The sequence below is a fragment of the Gymnodraco acuticeps genome, unplaced genomic scaffold (genome assembly GCF_902827175.1).
Source record: "Gymnodraco acuticeps unplaced genomic scaffold, fGymAcu1.1, whole genome shotgun sequence".
Taxonomy (NCBI): Eukaryota; Metazoa; Chordata; class Actinopteri; order Perciformes; family Bathydraconidae; genus Gymnodraco; species Gymnodraco acuticeps.
The window spans coordinates 834,033-858,179 of NW_022990565.1; the positions used below are offsets into that span (position 1 = coordinate 834,033).

Here is a 24,147-nt window from a genome sequence, read left to right on the forward strand (position 1 = left end):
CTTACTCCTTTTGCTTCGCAAGAAGACGGTAATACTAACGCCAGTTAGTATTAAAATCGACCTCGGCCGTTTCTTCCCCGGAAAGTAAGGTAAGGTTTGATTTTTCTCAAGCTAGCTACGCACCCGTTGCTAGCTAGCTTCCCCTTACTACCGACACCCACGGTAGCGAGGACGCTTTTTCTTTTTCTCTCTCACGGAGGAGAAAAGGATTAGAAGTATATTGACAACACCAGTCAATATTCTTTGAGAACAAAGGACCCACACCGTCCCCTTTTCTCTCCGGATTAAGGACGGGTTGGTAACACTTTTTCTCTCAACGACGTACCTGTTACGAGCGGGTCCTCTCCACGCCACGAGGGCGAATAAGATGGACGCCTCTCCCCCTCACACCAGAGGAGTCAGGGACTCGGAGGCTCGGTCATGCGGCTGCGGGTTGAAGATAGCAGGCACAGACTCACACCAGGTCTGCTCGTCCTGCCTCGGGCTGGAACACGCCCAGGAGGCTATCGACAACCCCGGCTCGTGCGGGCATTGTGCCCGTTTCACCCGAAAGAGCCTCCACACCGACGGCTAGCACACCAAGCTAGCTTGTTGGAACAGGACTCCCTCATGTCCACTGATTCGCCGTTTGGCATCAAGACACGGGGGCGTCCGCTGCAGAGACTGAGCCCCTCACTGTGTCGGTCCTGGGGCTCACTACAAGCGGCAGCTGCCGAACCGGGATCCCATGCCGTGTCAGGGCCGGGAACCCGGTGGCGGCAAGAGACGCGGGAACGGAGCCCCACGCCTCACCAGGCGGGAGCTCCCGGCGAGACCTCACCATGGTCTCGCCCGCTTGGGAATGTCCTGGAGATTAGACTACATGGGGGACGAAGAGGACACCTCTGAGTCCCTCCTGTCTGATTCGGATGAGCAAGAAGAAGCACACCAGCTTCGCCCTGTCTAAGCATGGACCTGCAGGCCGCGTGTCAGCGCACTGCGTCCAGGCTAGACATCCCGTGGCCCGAAATGGCCAAGGAGACCGCCAGGTCCCGTTACGAGGGGAAACATTCTCCCCAAGCAACGAGGACAAGGAGGCAACTCCTCCCGGTCCTTTTCCCGGAGATGTTGGATGAGGTGTCGGTCTCGTGGAGGGACCGACCCTTTACCAACAAGGCCCCAATCCAGGGTGCCTCCTCCCTAGACTGCGACGGTATGGAGAGGCTTGGCCTGCTCCGCATACCGCCGATGGAACTGCTGGTGGCAACCCACCTCCTACCGAGGATGGGCCCCGTCACCAAGCAGGAACCCCACGCTGCCAGCGAAGGTGGACCATTTCCAGTCGACCATGACGGAACGGTCCTACAGAGAGCCGCAGCGTTGTCCGCCAGGGCTCTGAACGTTTCCTCACTGCTAACCGCATACCAAGCGGAGCTCTGGTGAGGATATGTCGAGTAATCCTGGACCGGCCGTTCTGGACGAGTTGGCCCGCGGTCACAGACATTTGTCTCCGTGTCCAACGCTGCGGCCGTCCAGGGGCCACGGGCAAAAACAATGGGTGATCATGGTGGTGCAGGAAGAGCTAGATGGCTCAACCTCACCAACCGTCCCAGACCGGGGAAAAGGAGGATGTTGCTTGACATGCCCATCGTTCCCGAGGGGATTTTCGGCTCCGCTCTTTGCCATCCATGCAAAGCAGATGCGAGTCGAAAACGAAGGAGGACGAGGCCCTCCACCCTCTGCCTTCCCGAAGGGCCCAGCCGCTGCCTTCGCAGCGGCAGCCCTTCGTCCAAGCTGCCCCGAACCCTAGCGCGTTTCAAAATAACCGAAAACGCAGGTCGCAGTCCGCCCCGAGTTCCCCAGCCCAGGCAGGGGACGAGGGCGAGCTGGCCTAGAGAAATCTCCGGTTCCGGCTGCAGCCCAGGCGCAGCCAACCCAGAATTTCGGCCAGCAGTCGAGGAAGAAGAAGGCAGTGTGACAGCCCCTCCTTCTCCCCTCTGTGACAGAGCTGGAAGTCTACGGTTCCCAGCTCTAAATGTGTTCCCGCCGCCTCGAGAGATGCCTCAACACCATCCTCAAGTCCGCATAAACACATGTCACACACTTATTGATTTTTCTGTCATAAATCATCTTCCGCTGACGCACCCCAGGCTTCGAGCCAAGGGCGCAGCTCGAAAAAATGAAAAGAAAAACAATAAACAGTCCGTCAACTGTTCCCCTTCTGAGAGCAGCTACGGCCTCTCTCAAAGGGTGGACAATTGACGGGTCTGTGAAGGCACCACCGTCACGCGCATGCGCAGTGCCGGCTGGGGTCGTGAAGGCACCACCGTCACGCGCATGCGCAGTGCCGGCTGGGGTCGTGAAGGCACCACCGTCACGCGCATGCGCAGTGCCGGCTGGAGCTGTAAAGGCACCACCGTCACGCGCATGCGCAGTGCCGGCTGGAGCTGTAAAGGCACCACCGTCACGCGCATGCGCAGTGCCGGCTGGAGCTGTAAAGGCACCACCGTCACGCGCATGCGCAGTGCCGGCTGGAGCTGTAAAGGCACCACCGTCACGCGCATGCGCAGTGCCGGCTGGAGCTGTAAAGGCACCACCGTCACGCGCATGCGCAGTGCCGGCTGGGGTTGTGAAGGCAACCACCCGCCACGCGCATGCGCAGTGCCGGCTGGAGCCGTAAGGGCACCACCGCCACACGCATGCCGCTGTGTCGGTGGGGATTGGTCGAAATGGGGCACCACAGTGCTCAGACACTGGAGGGCCCCATAACACAACAAATAGAGACTCAGAGGGGAAGAGACGTGACATCTCAGCTGGCTCTAAGGAGCATACAGCGGGAGATGCTCACGACATCTGCTTGGGTTTCTCAAGACGGTTACACGGAGCTACAGACTCCAAGTCACCGTCACCCCCCCTCGCCTCTCGGGCTATCTGTATTCACAAGCCCGGGGAGAGTCAACCCATATTCTGGAGAGATAGATTCTCTCTCTCCTAGAAAGGAGGGTTTTATCTATAATGCCCGCCGAGCAGAGTCAGATTACGCAGACAAATGTCCTCGTAAAGCACCTGCTCAACATGGGTCTCATAATAAAACTAAAAACCCCGCGCGCCACGGCGTGCGGAGAGTATTGGTTATTATGAAATGCGTAATGGCACTACGCCACTGGCCGCACCCGACTTTCTAGTACGGGGGCGCGCCTACGGGTGCTGTCCTTTCACGGAAGGTGGCCACCACGACGCATGTCTGACAGGCTGATAGGGTATTTACTAAGGTCGCCCGGTGAGGGGTCTCTGGAGCAGAGACCTCCAGCGGGCGCACGTAAATCACCCGGAGCTTTTAGCGGTGTTTCCCCACCCTAAAACGCTTTCTGCCTTCTCTCAGAGGACACCATGTCCTCGTGAGGACAGACAACACAACCACAGTATCGTGTATGAACCGCCAAGGGGAGGTTGCGTTGTCTCCAGTCACACACACTGGCACACAAACTTATCCCTTGGAGCGGCAGACGTCTCCTCTCTCTGAGAGTGACGCATGTACCAGGAGTGATGAACCTCGGGACAGAACTACTGTCCAGAGGTGCACCACTCTATGCAGACTGGACTCCACATCCAAGGATCGTGAGTCCGCTGTGGGTGCGTTACGGCAGAGCCCGCGTTAAATCTGTTCGCATAAAGAGAAAATGCTCAATGACAGCTGTTCTCTTTAATGCACGATTTAAACGCACCGTTAGGCGTGGACGCACTCGTACACGATTGACCTCCGGGTCTCTGTACGCGTTCCCACCCCTGGCTCTGATACCCCCAACTCTGGCCAGAGTGAAGGAGCAACGCCACAAACTTATCCTGATGGCTCCGCCTTAGCCCGCAACGTACGGGCTGGCGGAGATATATCGGCTGTTGTGCGGGCAGCCATGGCAGCCCCCTCTACGCAGGGACAGATTGTCTCAGGCGGGGGGGGCGATCCTTCATCCACGCCCAGGAGCGGCGGGGCACTATGGGCCTGACCCGTGAGTGGTACAATCTGAATACAGTGGGACTCCCTCAGAAGGTAATAAACACTATTCAGAGTGCGAGAGCTTCCTCCACCAGGTCCTCTTTATGACTGTAAGTGGAGGGTTGTTTGAGGAGTGGTGCCTTCAAGAAGGACACATCTCCTTTCAATGTCCTGTCGGGGTGATTTTATCATTTCTACAGGACTTGATCGATAAACACAGAGCTTTCTTCTCACGATCAAGGTGTACCTGGCTGCTATTGCTGCATGCCATGTGGGCTTTGAGGGTAAGACGGCTAGCCAACATCCTTTGGGTCTGCCGTTTTATGAAGGGAGCTCGCAGGCTCCTCCCTGTCTCCAGGTCACTGGTGCCCTTATGGGACTTGGCAGTGGTTTTAAATGGGCTCAGAATGACCCCATTTGAACCCCTGGAAGGAGTTGACATGAAACATCTGTCACTCAAGACAGTGCTGTTACTGGCCCTGGCATCCGCCAAGCGGGTCAGTGATATTCATGCGCTGTCTGTACATCCTTCATGCACTCAGTTCGCCCCAGGGAAAACGAGAGTGTTGTTGAAGCCCAACCCTGCCTTTACACCAAAGGTGGTTGGTTCGTGTACCCCAATTGACATTGAGGCATTTCCTCCGCCGCTGGTTTCCTCCGGGGAACAGCAGCAGGATCTGTTGTGTCCAGTCCGTGCTTTACGCACATATATGGACAGATCAAAGGAGCTTCGTCTTAATGACCAACTCTTTGTGTCCTGGGCTAACCCTCACAAGGGCAAGCCTGTTACTAAGCAAACGGCTCTCCCACTGGATTGTGGAAGCAATTGCTTTGGCCTATACGAGTCAGAGTTTGCAAGCACCTTCGGGTCTGCGGGCTCACTCGACTCGGGGGCCTGGCTACATCCTGGGCTTTGTTCAAGGGTGTTTCCATCCAAGACATCTGTGCAGCGGCGAGCTGGTCCTCGCCGCTCACTTTTGTCCGCTTTTACAGGCTAGACGTCTCCGCTCCAAGCGTGGCCCGAGCAGTGCTGGGCACCTTGTTGAGTCGGGGACTCTACCTGTTAAAGTTCTGTTTGGTTGGTGATATTCAGATAAGCTCGTCTGGCAATACGGGAGCTACAATTTCCCATAGTGAGACATCGAACGGAGTGTTATGAATGAGAACTATAGGTTACTTACGTAACCCCAGTTCTCAGAGTAACATGAAGTGAGATGTCTCACCAGACGGCCCTCCTTGCTATGGTGAAGCGAGAAGAGGTGCTTATTTTGAATGATGCATGCGTCGTGGCGCAAGCTACTTATAGGGGGTGATTCCCTGACGCTGACGTCAAGATCACCAGCCAATCAGGATTGGCGTAATGAGATTGATGCTTCTGTTGCTCCGCGATGAGGCGCATCCCATAGTGAGACATCTCACTTCATGTTACTCTGAGAACTGGGGTTACGTAAGTAACCTATAGTTTATTGCTTATAGATTATCAGAACATTTCAAAGGGGACACAGCCACATTGGATAATAACCTATGCACTGGTGTTTAGTGTGTTCATTGTGTCTACATTATTCACTGTACTGTACCACAAATTGGACCCTCTGGGGACATTAAAAGGTTTCTTATGTATTGTTTAACATCTGTCTTTGGTTTCTTCTTCTCTGCGTCTCAGTGAGTCCCACTAAAGAGATTAAGGTGGCGGTGGGAGTCCGGCGGAGCAGCATGAGCAGCAGCTGTGGCAGCAGCGGGTATTACAGCAGCAGTCCCACGCTCAGCAGCAGTCCACCTGTGCTTTGCAACCCCAAATCTGGTGGGATAACACACACACAACACACAAAACACTCAAAACACACAGTGTTAATGACCTCATGTAAACTGAGGAAGAAATTGGAATATTGCTGTGTGCTAATCGTGCAAATAACTTAGTGTGTTTTTTGCTTTGATGTGTCGAGGAGTCCTTGACAAAGTCTCTTTGTAGCACCAGAGCTCTCTTAACATGACCACTCACGTGCAATACAGGAAAAGGAAGGCACACAAACACGTACAAAATCCTCCTCTGTTCCAAATTAACCGTATCTTATCATATCAAAAAAATCTAAAGCATTCAAGGAGACATTAAAACAAGTCTGGTATGCTTTCATGAGGACACGGATAAATAGAAAGTATATGTCAGCAGCCGATGAGGCATTAAAGAGGAACTGTCCTCTAGATGTGATGAGATCAGGATATCCAGAGAGATTATGGAAATAACCAGATCAAGAGGATAAAAGGGTCTCACTCACTTCACTTCTTCGGTCTCATCAGATTAAAGTGAAGTAGCACACAGTAACCACAAGTGCTTTGTCAGGAGCACACATACTGAGCAGCACACACAGGCTTTTTGAAGACGTTCTCCCAGATAGAGAAATACAAAGAGACAATATCTAATACATTAAGTATGTATATATTTTTTTCCTCATTTGTCATTTCCTTTTCATATCATCCCAACTGCTATATTAAACCATATGCTTTGTTGTGAAGTATGTGAGATGTGTGTACTCGCCCACATTTGTCTTTAATATGAGCAGTGCATGGTACAGTTGATGGGTCTTTATGGATTATTTGTACATTGGCTCCTTGTAGCTGATCACTCAGTTATATCTTCCCAGTTTTCTGTTACGTCACGCTTTTTATAAGTTATACTAAGGGAGTAAAATCATTTTCCGAGACACAAAAGTCCACTTTAGTCCTGCGTAGAGTCATGTGGTGAGTAATGTTAAGGGTAAGTTGGAGGAGGGGAAAGGGAGCTATACTGTTTCAGGAAGAAGTGAGCCATGTGACATTATTAGCACTTTCTACACACTTTCTAACTAACAATATGTGTGTGTTGGTGTGTTGTGTGTGTGTGCGCGTGCGTGTGTGGGTGTTTTTGTTCGATTTTCATGGTATCAAGTAAGAGGGTATCAAGTAACATCTTATGTGTGTGTGTTTCTCTCAACAGTTCTGAAAAGACAAGTGAGCCCAGAGGAGCTGCAGACACTAGGAGGATCTTTTATAAAGAAGACATTCACTGTAAGACACACACACACACACACACACACACACACACACACACACACACACACACACACATACCAATAGTCACACGAATGTGGGAATGTGTGACACAAACACACAATTTTAGATAATACCCGCAGTGGTACTAAAGTCATGTGCATATTCAGGAAGCTTCATCACGTGTCTCAGATAATAATTTGAAGGAAAACAAATGTGAATACTACAAGATGCGTAATTTTATGTTTGTACCATTATTTAAAAACATGTTGCACAGTGTGGATGGTTTGATCTTTTTTTGGAAGCAGTATATTATGTAGAGATTCACCACAAACATCATCTCACTTGCTACAACCACATCAGCAAATGTTTTTTGGTTCTATACAAACAGTGGGCGCTAAAATCGTTGAGATTTATCTACATTTCATGTTTCTCGTTGTTCTTCAGATTGTGGGTGATGCTGTGGGCTGGGGCTTCGTGGTGCGAGGCAGCAAACCCTGCCACATCCAGGCTGTGGATCCCGGTGGACCTGCAAGCTGCTGCTGGCATGAAGGTAAGGACGGAGAGGATGAAAGGAGACTTAACAGAAATGTGAGCCTGGTGTGCTTCCTCCACTGGGTGTGGGGGAAGACAGAAAACAGGGTTAGCTTAATTGAATAAGGTTATATGAGGAGGTATTACTGTTGGAGAAATGTGCCTTTTGTGTGCCGTTTAGTACTCTCTTCACAACTGTTGACCCACAGTGCAATATGAGAAAACCCTTAGTTGTTTAAGTCTTTGAGAAATGCATAGGCAATTTAAAACTTGGTATTTGCCTCTGATATCTGCGATCTTCTTTGCTTGGTCGCTAAGATGTTTACAGGAAAGCTAAGTAGATTCACACTACGTTTTATTTTTAAGAGTGAGTGCTTTAAGTCTGCACTTAAATAAAATGCATACTGTTATATTTAAGTGCAGGTTGCTCGAGAAGTGTTAGACAAAGATGACGGAGCAGAATAAAAAGAAAAAAACAGGGACGCATCCTGTGATGAGAAACATGGTCAGAGAGAAGCTGTACAAGCTGGGTAATGGTGGCTCTGCTTCCATAGCTGCCATGAAGGTATGTAAGCAGAGTGGCAGCAAGGAATTCTGGGAATGCAGAGTGTGGCGACTTAAACCACAAAACGGAAAGAGGAGGAGAGAGCAAGGACTGAATGGGGAAAAAAAGAGAGGAAAAGTGGAGCAGAGAAACTAATGACTTGGAGAGGAAACACAGGATACACTACTGGTCCTAAGAATTTCACAGTGACTATTATAATATTTCCTCAGGCTCTAAGTATAATCTTTTAATTGTTCCAAACTGTTAATGTTTTAGTTTTTTATAACCTTTTAAAATAAATTGGGAAATTCTTCAGCTACATGGTTTTGACATACAGTGATTTAAAAATAACATGCTTTTTTCGGTTAAACAGAGAAATACTGCAAATCTACTGCTGTTTTCTCCCCCTAATGGCAGCCAAATGAAACTTATATGAATGAATAAAGGAAAGGCAGGAGCATCAGTTAGAAGGCGCATGAGCTGTAGAGATTGAAGGATGAGGATCTTAAGTTTTAGCACTGAAAGAGGAAATGGTCGGTGTAAATAATATGACTTCTGCATTTGTTACTGTTAGTGGTCAACAGTCGTATATATATCATGTCTTATCACCATGGAAATGTGTGTCATGGTTCAACGTCGGTTATAAATGTGTCCTCAGAAAGCAGGTGTGTTTATGTCTTCTTTAGTGTGTGATTACTCAGTTGAGCTCAGTGATTGTGAGGACCTCATCTAACTTTACACTATATTTTGTAGATGTGTTTTTATTTATTTGTTGAGGTTAGGACAAAGCATTATCTTTATAAGCTAAGGGGAAACAAACCTACACAAAATCTGAATATAAAATGATCCTTGTAGATTACATTCTTCATGTGCAACAGTTGGAGCTACATCATCACCAGTTTTATTATTAGGAATTGAATGCACTCCCTGCAGTTCCTAAAAGGTTAGTCCTCTTTCACTTCTCCTGAGTTGTTATGTAATTATTAGGCAGTAATACAACCCAGCAGCAAGAATGAGATGCTGTGAGGTGTTGGCACAGCAGTCCAGGCAAAAGGGCAACAGAGAAATAAGAGCATCTCAAAGCTCTTCATATTTCTCTTCATGGACACACGCAAGCTTTCAAAGACTGTGTCTCTATCCTCCACCACACACACACACACACATACACAAATACACACACACACACACACACACACACACACACACACACACACACACACACACACACACACACACACACACACACATATCACCCTCATCCTGTCCATAATGGATCCCAGCACTTATGTAACCATCCTATGCATCGCTGTTAGAGCCTCTGCTAATGCACTTTTACAAGGCAGCAGGTAGAGCAGGTTGTGTGTGTGTCTCACTTTCTGTCCTTTTGTGCATCCTGTACTGTATGTTTGCACACTCCTCTCTCTCTCTCCTCTCCTCTCTCTCTCTCTCTCTCTTCTCATCTCTCTCTCTCTCTCTCTCATATAATAGATGTATAATCAACTCAGTATCTCTATTCAAAGATATATGCTTTTTAAGGTGAATCAGTAACTAGCTGGTTTCTCTCTTCTTGATATTACGTGTACGTTTGCGTTTTATTATATTGATTTAATTTGCATGCTGCGTTAAAAACATTTTGGAAGTTGGCATTTTCCAAGCTGAAGTTTCCAACCTCTGACCTATAACATTCCAGGACACAGAAACTGATTTTCTTTTTGAGGCACACACAAACGAAGCCTCAGCATTTTTCTTCAAAATGTTTTGTACAGAAACGATAACTTTTAAAGATTGTTTACTGTAACAAGCTACCTAACAACATTTTAAACACAATTATTAACATGCAGAACAGGTCTTTACTAAATGACCGTGTATTATTACATGAAATAGAGACCATTATACTTAATCTTGCCTTTTAGTTGATGGTATATCATTTATAATGTGCGCTTCCATTGTTGTGCTGCGTTAAACAACTTCATGAATTCAAGGACGCTGGATGTGCCAACATCTTAAAAGTTAAAACTTTTGTACTTTATTCGTGTTTAGACCCTGTAGTGTGAAATGCTTCAAATAACTACAACCTAACGTTTCTGCATATTTAAACTTTTACAAGGTATATTATTCCTTAATTAGTGAGCAAAGAATCTTGAAATACATTTTCAATTCAGCCTTCATTTTGACCAAACCGACTTTTGTTTGACATTCAGTTTTAGGGGGGTCACGTAAAGAACGGATATTCTCTACACTGTTTACAGCTGCTATTGCTTCATGGATATGTCAGCTTGGCCTCTTAACACATGTTGTTTATTCTCTCACTAAATCTTCTATCTTTCCTTTCTCTGTGTGAGACTGATTTGAACCCTCTGAGAGCAGGCAGCCAATCGATGGTGGCCGCAGCCAAGACCAACAGAAGGGAGAAAGCATCAGTGGGAGAGAAAGTGGGGAGGTGTTGGAGAAATGAATAGAAGTGGGTAGAAAAGGGGTGTGTTCAGAGTACTTTGACTCTGCAAATAGTGGGATATAGGCTCAGAGGTTTAGATGTGATTACAGTGAAAGTCTGAAATTCCTCTGCAGCACAGGATTAACTGTCTGGCTTTTTTCCCTTTACTCTGTCATTCTTTTAATCCCTCTTTCCCATGATGCACTCTGCCTCTCCTTTCCTGAAATATTTAGCAAGGCTAGAAAAAACATCTAATGCTTTAAAAATAGATACATGAAAACATACTAACAGGAAGTAGTGAATGTAGGTAATAGTTTGGTTTAACTAGATGCTCCCAGTAAAATGTTTCCCGAGTTAGAAGCCAATGAAACACATCTGTGAAAGTTTGTCTTCCGTCCTCACTCAGCAGTCTTGCTTTATGAAAACTTTTGGGAAGGAATTGGGAGTGTGCTTGCATGTTTGAGTGTGTGTCTGTAAAAGCTTGCAAAAAGCCAAACCGCAGCTGCAGAACTGACGGCAATATGTTGCTAGAAGTCAACTCAGGCAACCTGTCTTTTTCTTATCAGAGCTGCCAAGTTGGAGCAGTGATTACATAGCGATAAGGAAGGCATGGTGCAGGCGTGACACTGGAGTGATTTAAACGTGGCTATCACTTGTACCTGGTGTAGTTTATTGTTCCTCTTTGGACTTGGACTATGTTGACATTCCAGTGTTGTCTTACAGAGTTATTGACTGATTGCTTAAAGGTAGGGTAGGTACGAATGGAGAAACCAGCTTGAGTGCGCTAGAATTTGAAAGTACGCAGTCGAAACAAATCTGCCCCTTCCTTCAGACTTCCTTACAGAGCCCCTCCTCCAACACACACGAACGCGCACATGACCAATGAGGGCACGAGATAAGTCTGTGCACAGATGGAAGGCTGACAGGCAGGTAGGCCATCCAGTTACTTTAGCCGGGCCGGCTCAGATGATTGGTCGTGCTTTTTACAGCGCCACGGCTTCCACAGATGACATTTTTTTATGTATTTATTGTCAAAGCACTGAAGATATTCATTGCTATCGGGATGTTAAGAGCATTCCATGGAATATAACAAAAAGTGTTTCTGAAGTGAATTACCTACCCCACCTTTAAGTGAGTTGACAATTGTTTTTCTAAAGGCAACAGAACAGTTTTTTTTGTGAGCACCATTTTTATAATTTTTCCGGCAATCTTCACTAGATGAAACAAACATTGTGATACAAAAATGAAAATACAGAGAAATAAATGTTGGTGTGTCAAACATTCATCCCCAGTACACATACAATGCTTGGAGAGCTCATTTGAGGACAATGGCAGGGCTGGATGAACCTGTTCCTGGGCCAATATTAGCAATTTGGTAAATCTGTTTGCATTTTGCAGAGAATTCGTTCTCTTTTGCTAGACAGTGGAGACACCCTCCACCAAGTTTCATAGAAATTGGGACAGTCCTTTTTCTGTAATCCTGCTGACAAACCAAACTTAAAACATTATTTTCCTGGCGGGACAGAGTTATAAATCAGTTGACACACAGTAAGCCTGCAGCTTTTGAGGCCCTTGAAGCTTGGAAGTAATAAAGCCCTGAAGAGAGTGATGGTCCATTTAGATTCACATCCGTTACAATGGTTTCCAATGGAGACCCAGAAGAAACCCCAGAAATGTCCAGTTCATTTGCAAAATTACAAAAGAACAAAGTAAGATGTATGTTAAAAATCCATTCAGCCTCTGTGAATTATTCAAACTCTAAAGTTTAAAAAAGACATCCTCTCCTCAAATTAGAGCGCATCGGTTCAAGAGATTATAACATCAGTAGACTATGAGCTGTTGGTGATTTCAACATATTGACCAGGGGAAACATACATTCAACATTTAACCTCTCCTTAATGTTGAGGATCTCCTTCTTTACCACAGATCCAAATATGCCTCAAACACTGGATAACATTGCTGAACACACCACGCTATTGTCTTCCCATAGCTCAAAGAGTGAAGTCATGATAAGCATTTTACTCCACAATAAAATCATTTCTTATTTCTCTCTTCTTCTCATGGCTGTCTTTACGCCATCCATCTTTTCCCTCCCACCTCTGTTTGACTACATTTTTGTTAAACTGATGTGAAATTTGAGAGTATTACTCAAAGCATCAATCTTCTCTCCTCTCCGTTTGGTCTCTTCTTTAGGTGTGTCACTTCGTGGTGTCGGTGAATGGGCTGTGCGTCCTCTCTCACGACTACCGGACCGTCAGCAGCCTGATCCTAACCGGGCCCCGGACAATCGTCATGGAGGTGATGGAGGAGTCATAATTTCGAGGAGAGCCGCGACTGAATCCCTCATAGACGAGTAGTGCAGTAACAACGGCGGCACTTGAAGGTTTAGTCCTTGACCTCCAAAACCACAACAGGACAGAGCAACATGGACGACTTTAAGGCATACTCTTTCAGTTCCAAAGGTGGACGACTGAGACACAGAGTATGTCCAAGAAAGTGGTCTTTAAGTGAAGTAAATTATTATACCTGCAGACCTAACATGCTGGTGGTACTTCAGTTTTTTCTTTGAATTTACAGGTGCACGCATAAAACAAGTAAAGGGTAAGATCCAAAGTGCCCTCAAAGACTCACACAAGGAGTTTTAATAGAGAAGCTACTTTATGTGTGAAATGGGAAGCCCATGTTTCCTGGGTTTGTTTCGAAACCAGAACTGTTTCACGAATCTGTGGCTGAACATGAAGAGGATTCAAAGGATGAGTGATCAAGATGGTCATACGAACCAGGAGACTAACAAGTACAAGCAGATACTTTAACTATATGAAAGAATATTTCATGCTGACACATTTTATGACCTCTCCCCCAGTTAGTTTCCAAATCTGAGCGAAGGTTCCTGGCAGCTGAGTGCTGCCCTCTGGAGGGAGAGGCAGGAAGACACACGGCTACACACCACAGCTTCCTGCATCAGAAGTCTTTGGTTTGGGTTTTTTTTCCTGTTTGGGGAACCAGTGTCATTTAGAAAAAGACACATTTCTTCCCTTGTCGTGTTAAAGAAATTAACAAATCAATTGAAACCCTGGTAGATTTCCGTGTAGCTGTTGGGTATTAGTTAGTTTACCTAATAAAAACTCTGTGCTAAACTCTGTGACATTAACAGGCACAATGTATATAGAAAAGTTACGAAAGACTTAACGCACAAACAACCTAAAGAAGTTCTGCTTTAGAAGAAACCTTAATGTGTACATTTAAAGAAGAAACATCTCTTCTATTTAACATGATTTGAAAACAAGAAATGTCCACAATGACATAGGTCATTGTTTGTTTATAAAAACCGAGATCTACTCTATTAAACATACTATTGAGGTTTTGAACTTACAAATATTAGTACAAAAATCAGTAAATATTTGTAAGGTGTGTTAAATTTATTGGTGAAAACACAAAATATGGTGCATTGTATACCAGTAACAATGACACAAAGAATCTATAATTACCCTAAACTTTAATTGTATTTGTGTTATTACAACCAGATTTAATTAGGAAGCTTTTTTTTGTAGATTTAATTGACTTTAAATATAAAAATTGTCTCTGTATTTTTTTATTTTTGAACAATTAAAGGGTGAATAACTATTAGAGCACTCGAGCTATTAAGACATTTGTTTTAAATTGACAAAAGCACTTAAGTGACAAAAAGCTTTCTTTTTAAAAACAGAATTTAGATTTGTAATATCCGTATGCATTAATGCATGGACTCTGGAAAGGTTTGTTGTTGATTTTTAACAAACATATAATGCTGTGAGAAACACAAACAAATAAATGTTTAACTGAAAGTAAACTGCAGCGTAGCAGGCTCGACGTTTAGATAAATTGATTTGTACGTACTTAGCCTCAAATAAATCGTCAGAATTAGCTGTATGTTTGTAGCCTCTCCCCCCATGTGCAAAGACATACATGCATGAGAAGACCATATTAAAAGTGAGTATAAAAAGAAGAGCGTTGCTCATACAGTATGTGTTTGTAATTTCTGGCTGAATCCCAAGTAACCACTTGTTGACTTGTTAGTTTTAGACATAAGAACACTGCCTGGTTCATTGAATTTAGTCCTCAAGTGAAATATGATTTAATACAAATGCAGTACATTTTTTCTATTCAACATTGACATGATATTTTCAGGAAATCTTTATTGCCAAACATACTGTACTTCACGGTAAACTGCCTCTTAGTCTCTGAAGTAAGTCATTCAGAGGATTTCTCATTGGTTTTCCCTCAATGTGCTTCGATGTTGTGCACAGTGAAATGCATGATTGTGATGTAAATGTCTGCTTATGTAGTGTTAGCTTCTAATCCAAAGCACTTCTCTCTATTGACTTGTAGGACTGAGTTATCAGACAAATAATCTCAAATTTAAAGTAGAGATTTTGGCCTTTGTTTTCCAACATGCTTTCCCATTTTCTAGGTACAATATTGTAACGTAACTTCCTCAATAGTTATAGACTATTTTACAGACATAAGTGATTATCTCTGTCATGACATGACATTTTGTCTCACAAAATTCCCCCCTCATTTTGTTGGGTGATGCCATACAACATACTATTTTAACGAAGTTCTTGGGTCTGTTGTTTTGGGTTTGGGGAAGATATAAAAGACCCTGAACTCAGAGATTTCAATATTCATGAATACCTTTTCAGATTAGTCCATATAGCAAATAGTTTTCAGACATGAGTGATACTTCAATCAAGGTTCTTCATTAGTCTACTGTAGACATTTCATTAACGGCTCATATCTAAACTCAGCATGTGTTCAGTTTTTCTTTCATATAGAAATCGCCTTCCTGCAGTGTTCAACCCAGTATTAGCTCTTGTACCTGGAAATAAGCTGTAGGGTTGGAAGATGGAAAATGTTTCCTGATTGTCTGCAGGCAGGTGGACAAGTTGACTGTTTTAGAAAATGGAAATATGCAGAATGAGTATGAAAGTGTCAAATGTTTCCCTTCAGGTGGATTTAAAAGTCTTTAAGGAGTTCTTTGTGGTCGTTGGCAGAAACGGGTTTGCTGACTTTTCACTGCATTTGCCTTAAAACATCATTTTGCTGCTAACCCCAGTTTGATGCTCATCTAATCTCCTGTTCTGTTCCAAGATCTTTGTATCCCTGACTGTGTTTTGAAAGTTGTACCAGGTAATCATACCTCAGTTCTGTTGACAATCAGTGTTTTATGGACACCAACTCCAAAATAGCACAACAGTGGTTTAAATATTGCCTGACAGAATGTATTCCTACATTGTGCTGTTGATATTCTCAGTATTACACCTTAACTTTGACGATTATTTCACTCATTTGATTAAAGGGATATTTTTCTTGAGGTTCACTTCATGATGGCGCAAACATTTTCAGTGTTTTTGTTTTCTCCGCTATCATCAGAGATTGAATGTTAGGTTTGCGACGATATAAGCTAACAGTAACTGTCTGTTTTTGACAAAGCAGCTAAAGCTCAGTCTGATGTTCTGATGTATTAAACAGTTGATTAAGTGTTTAATAAACAAGTTGATTCTACTCTGTGCTCCTGGTTTCATTTTAAGGATGGTTGGGTTATTGTTTAATTAGTTATTAATGGGTGGAACACTTTTGCGTTTTGGTCTGATTCGGTTCAAAAATGTATATTACAAATGGAAATATCAGAATCACAATACCTTTATTGGTCCCAGAGAGGGGAAATGTACATTGTTGCAGCAAATAAAGAGACAAATATAGCTTAATATTAATTACAAGCATTCATAAAATATTTAAAATGAAAGTTAAAGCTACACAATTTACAACTTACAAAATGTACATCCTGTACCAGTTTTGTGATAGCAGCCAGGTGATAGTATTGAAGGTGGACGTTTATAATTGATTTGTCTAACTATGTGACAGAAGCCATTAATAAATATAAAATAATTAAGCGATATATATATATATATATTGAACATATATAACTGCAAACGTAAACAAAATGATTTCTTAAAAAATCCAATTGGTTTATATCTTCCATTGCATTACCAAATTATGTTATGGGTATTTATGACATCATCCTACTTCACAGGTAGATGTCCCAATCAAACTTTTCTCGTTTATCACATGGTTCACAAGTTTACAGTAACATGTAGCCTAATCTGTTTTGTTCATAATTGTCAAATTTGAATGACAACCCTTTTTCTATTTTTTAAATGCACTATCAACAGTTTACTAACAGGGGGTGCTGCTGTACTGTAGCACACGTTCTCCACAGCGTAAATGTTTCTGCTGATTTAACCTTAAACCCCACCACGTCTCAGCCTTGGTGTATTCTTTGGTAAATGTTATTCATTTTAGCAAGGGACCATTGACTTAATAGAAAAATGTGTCGAACTCGACCAACTGTGTTCTGGTCTGTGTGTGAATGTGATCCACAGAACAAGAAGACTAACATTATGATTGTTGATTGTCTGATCATAGTACTCTTCTAATTGCCCACGTTCAATCTATTTTTACAAATTATTGTTGGGGTGTTAAATACAATACTAAATGCATAGCTGTATGATCTTCTTAACTGTCTGACCCCTCTACAGGTTTTCTACAAGCATTTCTGACCTCAAACACATCTGACAACTGAAATAATGAAAAAATAATTAAGGTGAGTTACAAAAGAATATGAATGTTGACCTTCACCTCACAGTTGTGTAATTTTGTAGTGACACTTTACTCACAAGCATGAGGGTCCTCTTTCTCTCTCCCTTTCTTCATCCCTCTGTCCTCCAGGAAGACTGACAGATACACTAACTAGAATTGGCCTTATCAGATGAGACCATCGCCACCTTTCATCCACCTATCTGTCTATTCATTGCATTCACACATCCATTGATTAGCTCAGCAACCAACCTTCATGTCACCTCCATCCATTCATCTGTCTGTCTGTGTTTCTGCTCAGTCAACAGAGTAATACATAAACAGGAAATTATAAACTATTGCACACACACACACACACACACACACACACACACACACACACACACACACACACACACACACACACACACACACACACATTAACATAGAGTGACAGCCTGCTGGACAGTTTTTTGCTTGAGGATAAGATCAAGAAGAGAGCAATGAGGGTATTACATTCAAACCAACAGAATATGTGCAAAGCAAAAAACGTTTACATATAATTTGTAATTTCTTATTCTCAAGTATTCAAAGTTGTCTGTGTTAGAAAAAATGTAAGGCAAACAGTAATTATGTTTTTGGAGGAGTTGTGAGCTTTTTGTTGCAAATTATGTTCTTTTCATGGGCTCTTAATAATTAGTTGATGTACAACACGTTCGCTGCACACAGAATCACAATCTGCCAAAGTTTAGGAATCCAATTCCAAACGGGGCCAACTCACTAAAAATGTACGAGCTCAGAGAGGCCCGGGATGATCATATTAAAGTTTCAAAAGCCCAGTTGGTCTAATTAAAGCAACACCAATGCAGACGTTACAAGCCAAGATGAAGTAATTAATACACATATCCCTCTTGTGACGGGGACAGAAGCCAGAATAATGGAGTTAAGGAGAATTATGACCTGCATTGCAAGCAGGGCTTTGGTTTTTATTAATAGTGTTGGACAAGAACAAGAAATGCAAAATGTCTCGCTAATTTCTGTCCTGACTCAGTGTTTCCTTAATTATTGCCAAGCGTGATGGATATTTTTAAATAAATGGCACACATACAGAGCTTTAAACAGGCTATAAAGATAAACAAAAGCCACAGAAATTCTAAAATTAAGAAGAATAGGAGTTTTCATGTTGTGTTGGCAATAATCTTTGAATAGTCACTCAAAGTATACCCTATTTATCTTAATGCTGGTATCGTGATATATATATATATATATATATATATATTATATTATATTTTAATATCCCTGTTCTTTGGTTGTGTCATACATAACATTGAGCAGAGAAATAATGTAATACCAGACAATTGAAATAAGATAAACTGGATCACAATATTCTTCAAGGTTTAATTAGCTTTTTGACACAGGGTGCTAAAAAAGCGTGACTACTGCTTTGATTAAATAAAGGTTATCAGTGTTATCACGTGGGAAATATAAAACAATTTGAATATTACACAGAGAAGAGAGATATCTGGAGATGAGGAATGTTTCAGTGCCCTCTCAGGCTGATGGACAGAATGCCTTTGAGGCATGATTACAGTGTTTGGTTTTCAAGGGAATTGTCTCCTGTCCCCCACTTCCCTCCCCACAGGCAGGGAACTGAGGACAAGTCACAGCAAGTGGAAATGTTAGCCAAACGATTCTTAAACTCTGGCTGCCAGCTCTGGGGATCTGGCTAGTCACTCTGGCAGGAGTCGCCCTTTGTTCAAATGGCAGTTCCTTTTTTCCCCCAAACTGATTTGACAAAATATAATTATACCAGTTGGTGGGACTGGAAATCATAAAGGGCCTAGATCTGATACTATATTGGTATTCAAACCCATTTGTTTCAACGCCTTATAAGGATGCCGGTGCATGATTTAGGGAAGTCTAATTCACGGTTAAAGTTATTTTACCAATAATAATGTACTTATTTCATAGGTCTTACTATACCGACTTCTTTATTGCTTGTCATCTACGTTGCTTTTAGTGCAAATTCATGGATGTCTTTAGGATTGGAGATGGCAGAACAAGACTTTGTTAGCATGCTATCATGATCAATGCTAACACGCCAATGATTAGTAGTTGTAATGTTTTCCTAGAGGTCAATCTTAGTTTGGCTTGTTAGCAAGCTAAAATGTGCTCACTAGTCTAACGTTAAGTTGAGAAAATGTCATAAGTTGTGCAAGAATTTTGTCCTAAACAGAATAACTGATGATGACATAACAATTAAAGGATGACCATAATTATTCATTCAATTCATCCTGATGGGACTTTGAAAGTCTGTGCAAAATTCCCTGGCAATCTCGGAATACTGGCTCGGATATTTATTTCGTCTTGTTCCATAATGTTGACAGACTGACATTGCCATCCCTGGAGCCACACGTATGAATATGGCAAATAAGAAAAACCTGTGCGTGTGCAACTAAGATAGCGCTGGTGTACCTTCTGTCTGTGCATATTACAAAAAACGTTGGTCATTAGATTAAGAACTTATTACCTATAAATGAATTGCTGTTTTTAAACGGATAAGATAGTTATCTTTATAATAGCTGTAAGGTTAACAGTCCTCTGAGAACGGCAGGTCTGGTTTCAGATGTCAAACCGGCTAATAACTGTGCTAGTTTGGCTAATCAGTAGGCTGCAGACACTTCAGTCTGCTGCTGCCCTCATATTAACCTGCTGCTTGTTATTAACACGGTGCTCAAGAAAAGAGCAAGGTCTTAATGGTGTGTGTGTGTCCAGCTGAAAAAAGGTTGAAAGTCACAGCATGAAGGGTTTTTCAGTCTGTCTGAGTTTATGTGTGTGTGTGAGTGAGTAGCAGGGGCGGACTGGCCACTTTTTTTTGCCTAAATCCTACCGGCCCACATTTGTAAGTGTTCCGGCCCAGCCCAGTGGGGTGTGGCCAGGGTTGGGTTGTAACGGAATACATGTAACGGTGTTACGTAATCAGAATACAAAAATCAAGTAGGCTAACTGTATTCGAATTTGAAAAACGCTGATCCGTGCATTAATAGCAACAGCACAGACATAGGCCTATTATAAAGAGAAAATCTGTTGCACACGGGGTGGTGCCACAGGTCTACATTGACATGAAACGTCCCGATGGATCATTTTCATGTCAACAGATTTCCCGAGCATGTATGGGCTACGCAAACTTCAATCAACTTGATAATAAATAATCCACGGACCACCAATGTAACGTTTGACTGTTTAATTAAATCAACTTAAAATGACTCAAAAACAGGCTGCATTGTTTCACATGGGCTATAGCCTATTATGGCTGTAGCCTACACAGAGCCGAACACACGCGATAAGAGCAGCCAGCGGCACCAACCATGAACAATATTAATATTAATAATACAGCTATAGCACAACACAACCCTCTCACTGCCTGGAGAGACGCGACGCCACACACACAACACAACGGCTCGTCTTCTTGTCTCTTCAGCCCCCAAGTTAACGTTAGCTGTCAAGTTAGCACTAGCACTGACGTTAGCTCCCTCCTCTCTCGGATCTGTTGTAGCAGCACCCACAACGTACGATGTGCTACCACCAGCTACATTCGGTTGGTCTTCTTGATCAGGTTGTTTGGCCGTCTTTTTAAAGAAATTGCCCAAGGTAAGTTGTTTTTTTCTTTTCGACATGTCAGCAGCAGCAACAACTAAACGAGCTTGTGAGTGAGTGGGTAGTGGGTGGAGCTGCGGGCAGCGTGCAAGCAGGCGACACTTTTTTCATGAATCATAAACTATAAATATAATTTTATTTCACTTATTTTACACCTTTGAAAAAAAAAACATGCCCAAAATGGAATTTATTTGGCCATCATATCGGTATTTTAGAGAGCTCCCCCCAAATTTCACAAACCATGTTCCCAGGGGAGCTCATGTCACCACTAGGGGAGCTATAGCTCCCCCTGCTCCCCTCCAGTTCGCACCCTGCTCCCGCTGCCTCCTGGTGCTGCAGAGATTTCATGAAGTGAATGAGGTTTTCCTTCTATAAAACAGCTGTGGGCAGCAGATACTGTGAGAGTCACAGACATAAATACATAGATCAAGGCAGACTGGTGCACACACTCTCCTGTTTTGCCAATCCGGTGCTTAAACAAATATAGCTCTACACCCCTGGCCGAAATGTCCTTAAAATGAAGTCTGAGTTCGACATTTTAATAATGAATTAATGTAATCAGAAGGCGACACGCCCTTTCTAAGCCATGTCCTCACATCCCAAGCTGCATCCCCAAAACGTGTATTATGTTGTTACAACAGGGTTCAGGGGGAGTGGCTGTACGGCTGTACCCGTAGGATATAAAAGGGGGAAGTGATGTCTGACTCAGAGGTCGCGCGGCTGTGGAGAAGAACGTGTTGCCCACATTCTGTTACTGAGTTTAGGCTAGTTAGCTAGCAGGTTTATTGTTTTGGGTGCAGTCACTTTTGCCTCGACTTGCTGTTCAAATAAATGTTGAAAGAAAAAGTTAATCTGTTTACAGTTCTGTTTTATATGGGTGTTGAAGAAGAAGAAGAAGAAGAAGAAGAAGAAGCAGAAGAAGAAGAAGAAGAAGAAGAAGAAGAAGAAGAAGAAGAAGAAGAAGAAGAATTGGGAGGGATGAAACCCTCTTTAATGGTCACACATGCAGAGCACACAGCACACACAGTGAAATGTGTTCGGAGACTTGAACCGGCGACCCTACGGCTCACAGTCCAAGCCCCTACTGACTGCCATAGATTTAGTCCCTAATGTTGCTCTCAAAGTGCACCAGATTGATGCATTTAACTTCAACATTTAAAAACAAATCTTCCCGGGGGAGCTTGCCCCTGGACCCCCCTAGAGGAGGTGAGGTCCACCACCTGCCCACACCCCCTGTTAAATTGTCTCACCCACATTGAGGATGCTTCCTACGCCCATGTTTTATTCCATGTGTCAAGTCAGGCAAATTGGGTCAAAATGTTATTGCATCAATGATCTGTTAACATTAAAATCACTAAATATATGCCGTAACTATTTTGATAGGCAACTCAAGGGCTCAGGTAATGTGATTACTATATGAATAATTGTCCAAAATAACATAAAATGCATAGGTTTTTTTGTTAAGTAACATACTTTCGTCGCCGGCCGGCAGATACATGCCGCGCATTAAGTGGGCCTGTCTGTTAATTAATCCCTGGGCCACTTTTTCCCCCCAGTCCGCCCCTGGTGAGTGGCCTACCTGCGTCCTTGTCAACTCTACTTGAACTTGTCTACGTCTCTTTCTAAAGCTTATAAGACAAACACTCCATGTTTATTCTGTTGGTTAGAATGCAGCTTATTGTGTGTGTGTGTGAAAGACAAGGTGACACGGTTGCCAAGCCCCACGCCTAGGGTTATCTCTTCGTCTGGAAAATGTAGGGGCAGGGGGCTTGAGGTGTGTGTGTGTGTGCCTTCATGTGTGAAAACAAAAGAGAGCGAAAAAGTGTCAGCGGTCTTTGTTTAAATGTAATATTAAGTGTGTTTGCAGATAGATGACTTATTTCAATGTGTGTGATTCCCTCTCTGGGTGTGTGTGCATCCAAGGTCTGTCTTGACAAACAGATCAAATAAAAAAGTTCAAATCACATCACTCCTGCAGCTTCTGAATTGCAGCAGGTTGCAGTTTTTACTTTTTAGAGAAACAACCTTTGCTTTATTAATAACAACCATTTCTGAGAACATAATGCGCTGCTCTCTTACTCTTGCTGATTGATATCTTTAAATAAACAATTGTCCTACACCCAATTCAAGCTTAAGCATGTGCTTGTACAAACACAAATGAGGGGGTTCCTGTTTCCTGGGAGAAGTCCTCTCCCTACAGGATATCAGCTTTCTTTGTTGGTCAAAGCCAACAATGGTGACTTGTTTCTAATTATAGGAAGGTAGAGGAAATACAAGAGGATGCGGTGGAGTTGGATCATTTAGACTAGTACAATACATTTGTACAGTGCAAACACCAAAGGAATTACTTCTTATTACAGACCAAAGCAAGAAAAACAACTGTTATGTGGATTATCAGTTTAAAGGCTTTTTACAAATGCTTAGTTCATCAAAGAAGCTGCCTCTTGGAGGACAAAATATGAATGCAAAATTATGTGCATTCATTTTCAATTTTAAAATGGACACTTTGTTTGTGTGCTTAACACTTCCCTAAACCTTCTCACTGTCAAACTGAATATAATTGTCTGTCAAAGTTTTTACTTTTTATCTATAGTGTCTCGACACAAAGTCCCCTGCTGTACCAGCAGGTTTTACAAATGGAAGATCTGTCATATATCACCTTAATTCCCATACAGTAAGACAGCTGCTGATCTAAACTGCACACATTTTTCTATTCCTGAGCAATATTATAAGTACAACTCTTGAAGGAGGAAGACAAAAAGAAAGATTAGCTTCAGGCCAAAGATTTGTATCACAGGTAAAAGGATGTCTGGGCCAGCATTTTTTAAATGACTTTAATATTGAACACTATGTGTGGCAGCAAAGCTAAAATGACCATTTACCACTAGGGCTGATAAGAACCTGTACACGTTAACAGATAGGCCTATGTGTTGCAGTGCAGTGACTTTAAAAACGTTATGAGGCTCGACAGTTGCACCATATGGTACTGTGATAAATGACCTGTGTATCAACTCTCCCATGTGACCGATGCATTTATTCATCAAAGCCACAGTTGGGATGGTCAGCGATGGCAAAAAGATAGACGGAAGAAAGATGTGCAGATTAGGGTGAAAAGGGGAGAGAATAAGAATGAAAATGAGGATGTGATGAGGAAGATGAGAACACAGATGAATAAATGAAAGGAAAGGAGAACAGAAGCATGGTTCATCCATCGGGCAGGTCTTTTGGTCTGTTGGCTTTTGTGTCCTTAGAGAGGACCTGTCAAACAAACGCCACCTGGGACCGCAGCCACTCAGAATACAAAGTTAAACCAAAAATGACAGCACATTATTTTACATAATGACTTGCAGTTTCACCCAACCAAAT

The 24,147-nt window shown here is 43.1% G+C and overlaps 1 protein-coding gene across 1 annotated transcript in view; it reads left to right on the plus strand.

The window, feature by feature from the left end:
• deptor (DEP domain containing MTOR-interacting protein) overlaps positions 1 to 16,053 on the plus strand; it is a 34,850-nt gene extending 18,797 nt beyond the window's left edge. The window contains 5 exon segments of the mRNA XM_034227772.1: positions 5,637 to 5,774; positions 6,945 to 7,015; positions 7,445 to 7,531; positions 7,533 to 7,550; positions 12,703 to 16,053. Coding sequence (XP_034083663.1) covers positions 5,637 to 5,774; positions 6,945 to 7,015; positions 7,445 to 7,531; positions 7,533 to 7,550; positions 12,703 to 12,825 — 437 coding nt within the window. The 3' untranslated portion in view covers positions 12,826 to 16,053.
• The last annotated feature ends 8,094 nt before the right edge of the window (positions 16,054 to 24,147 follow it).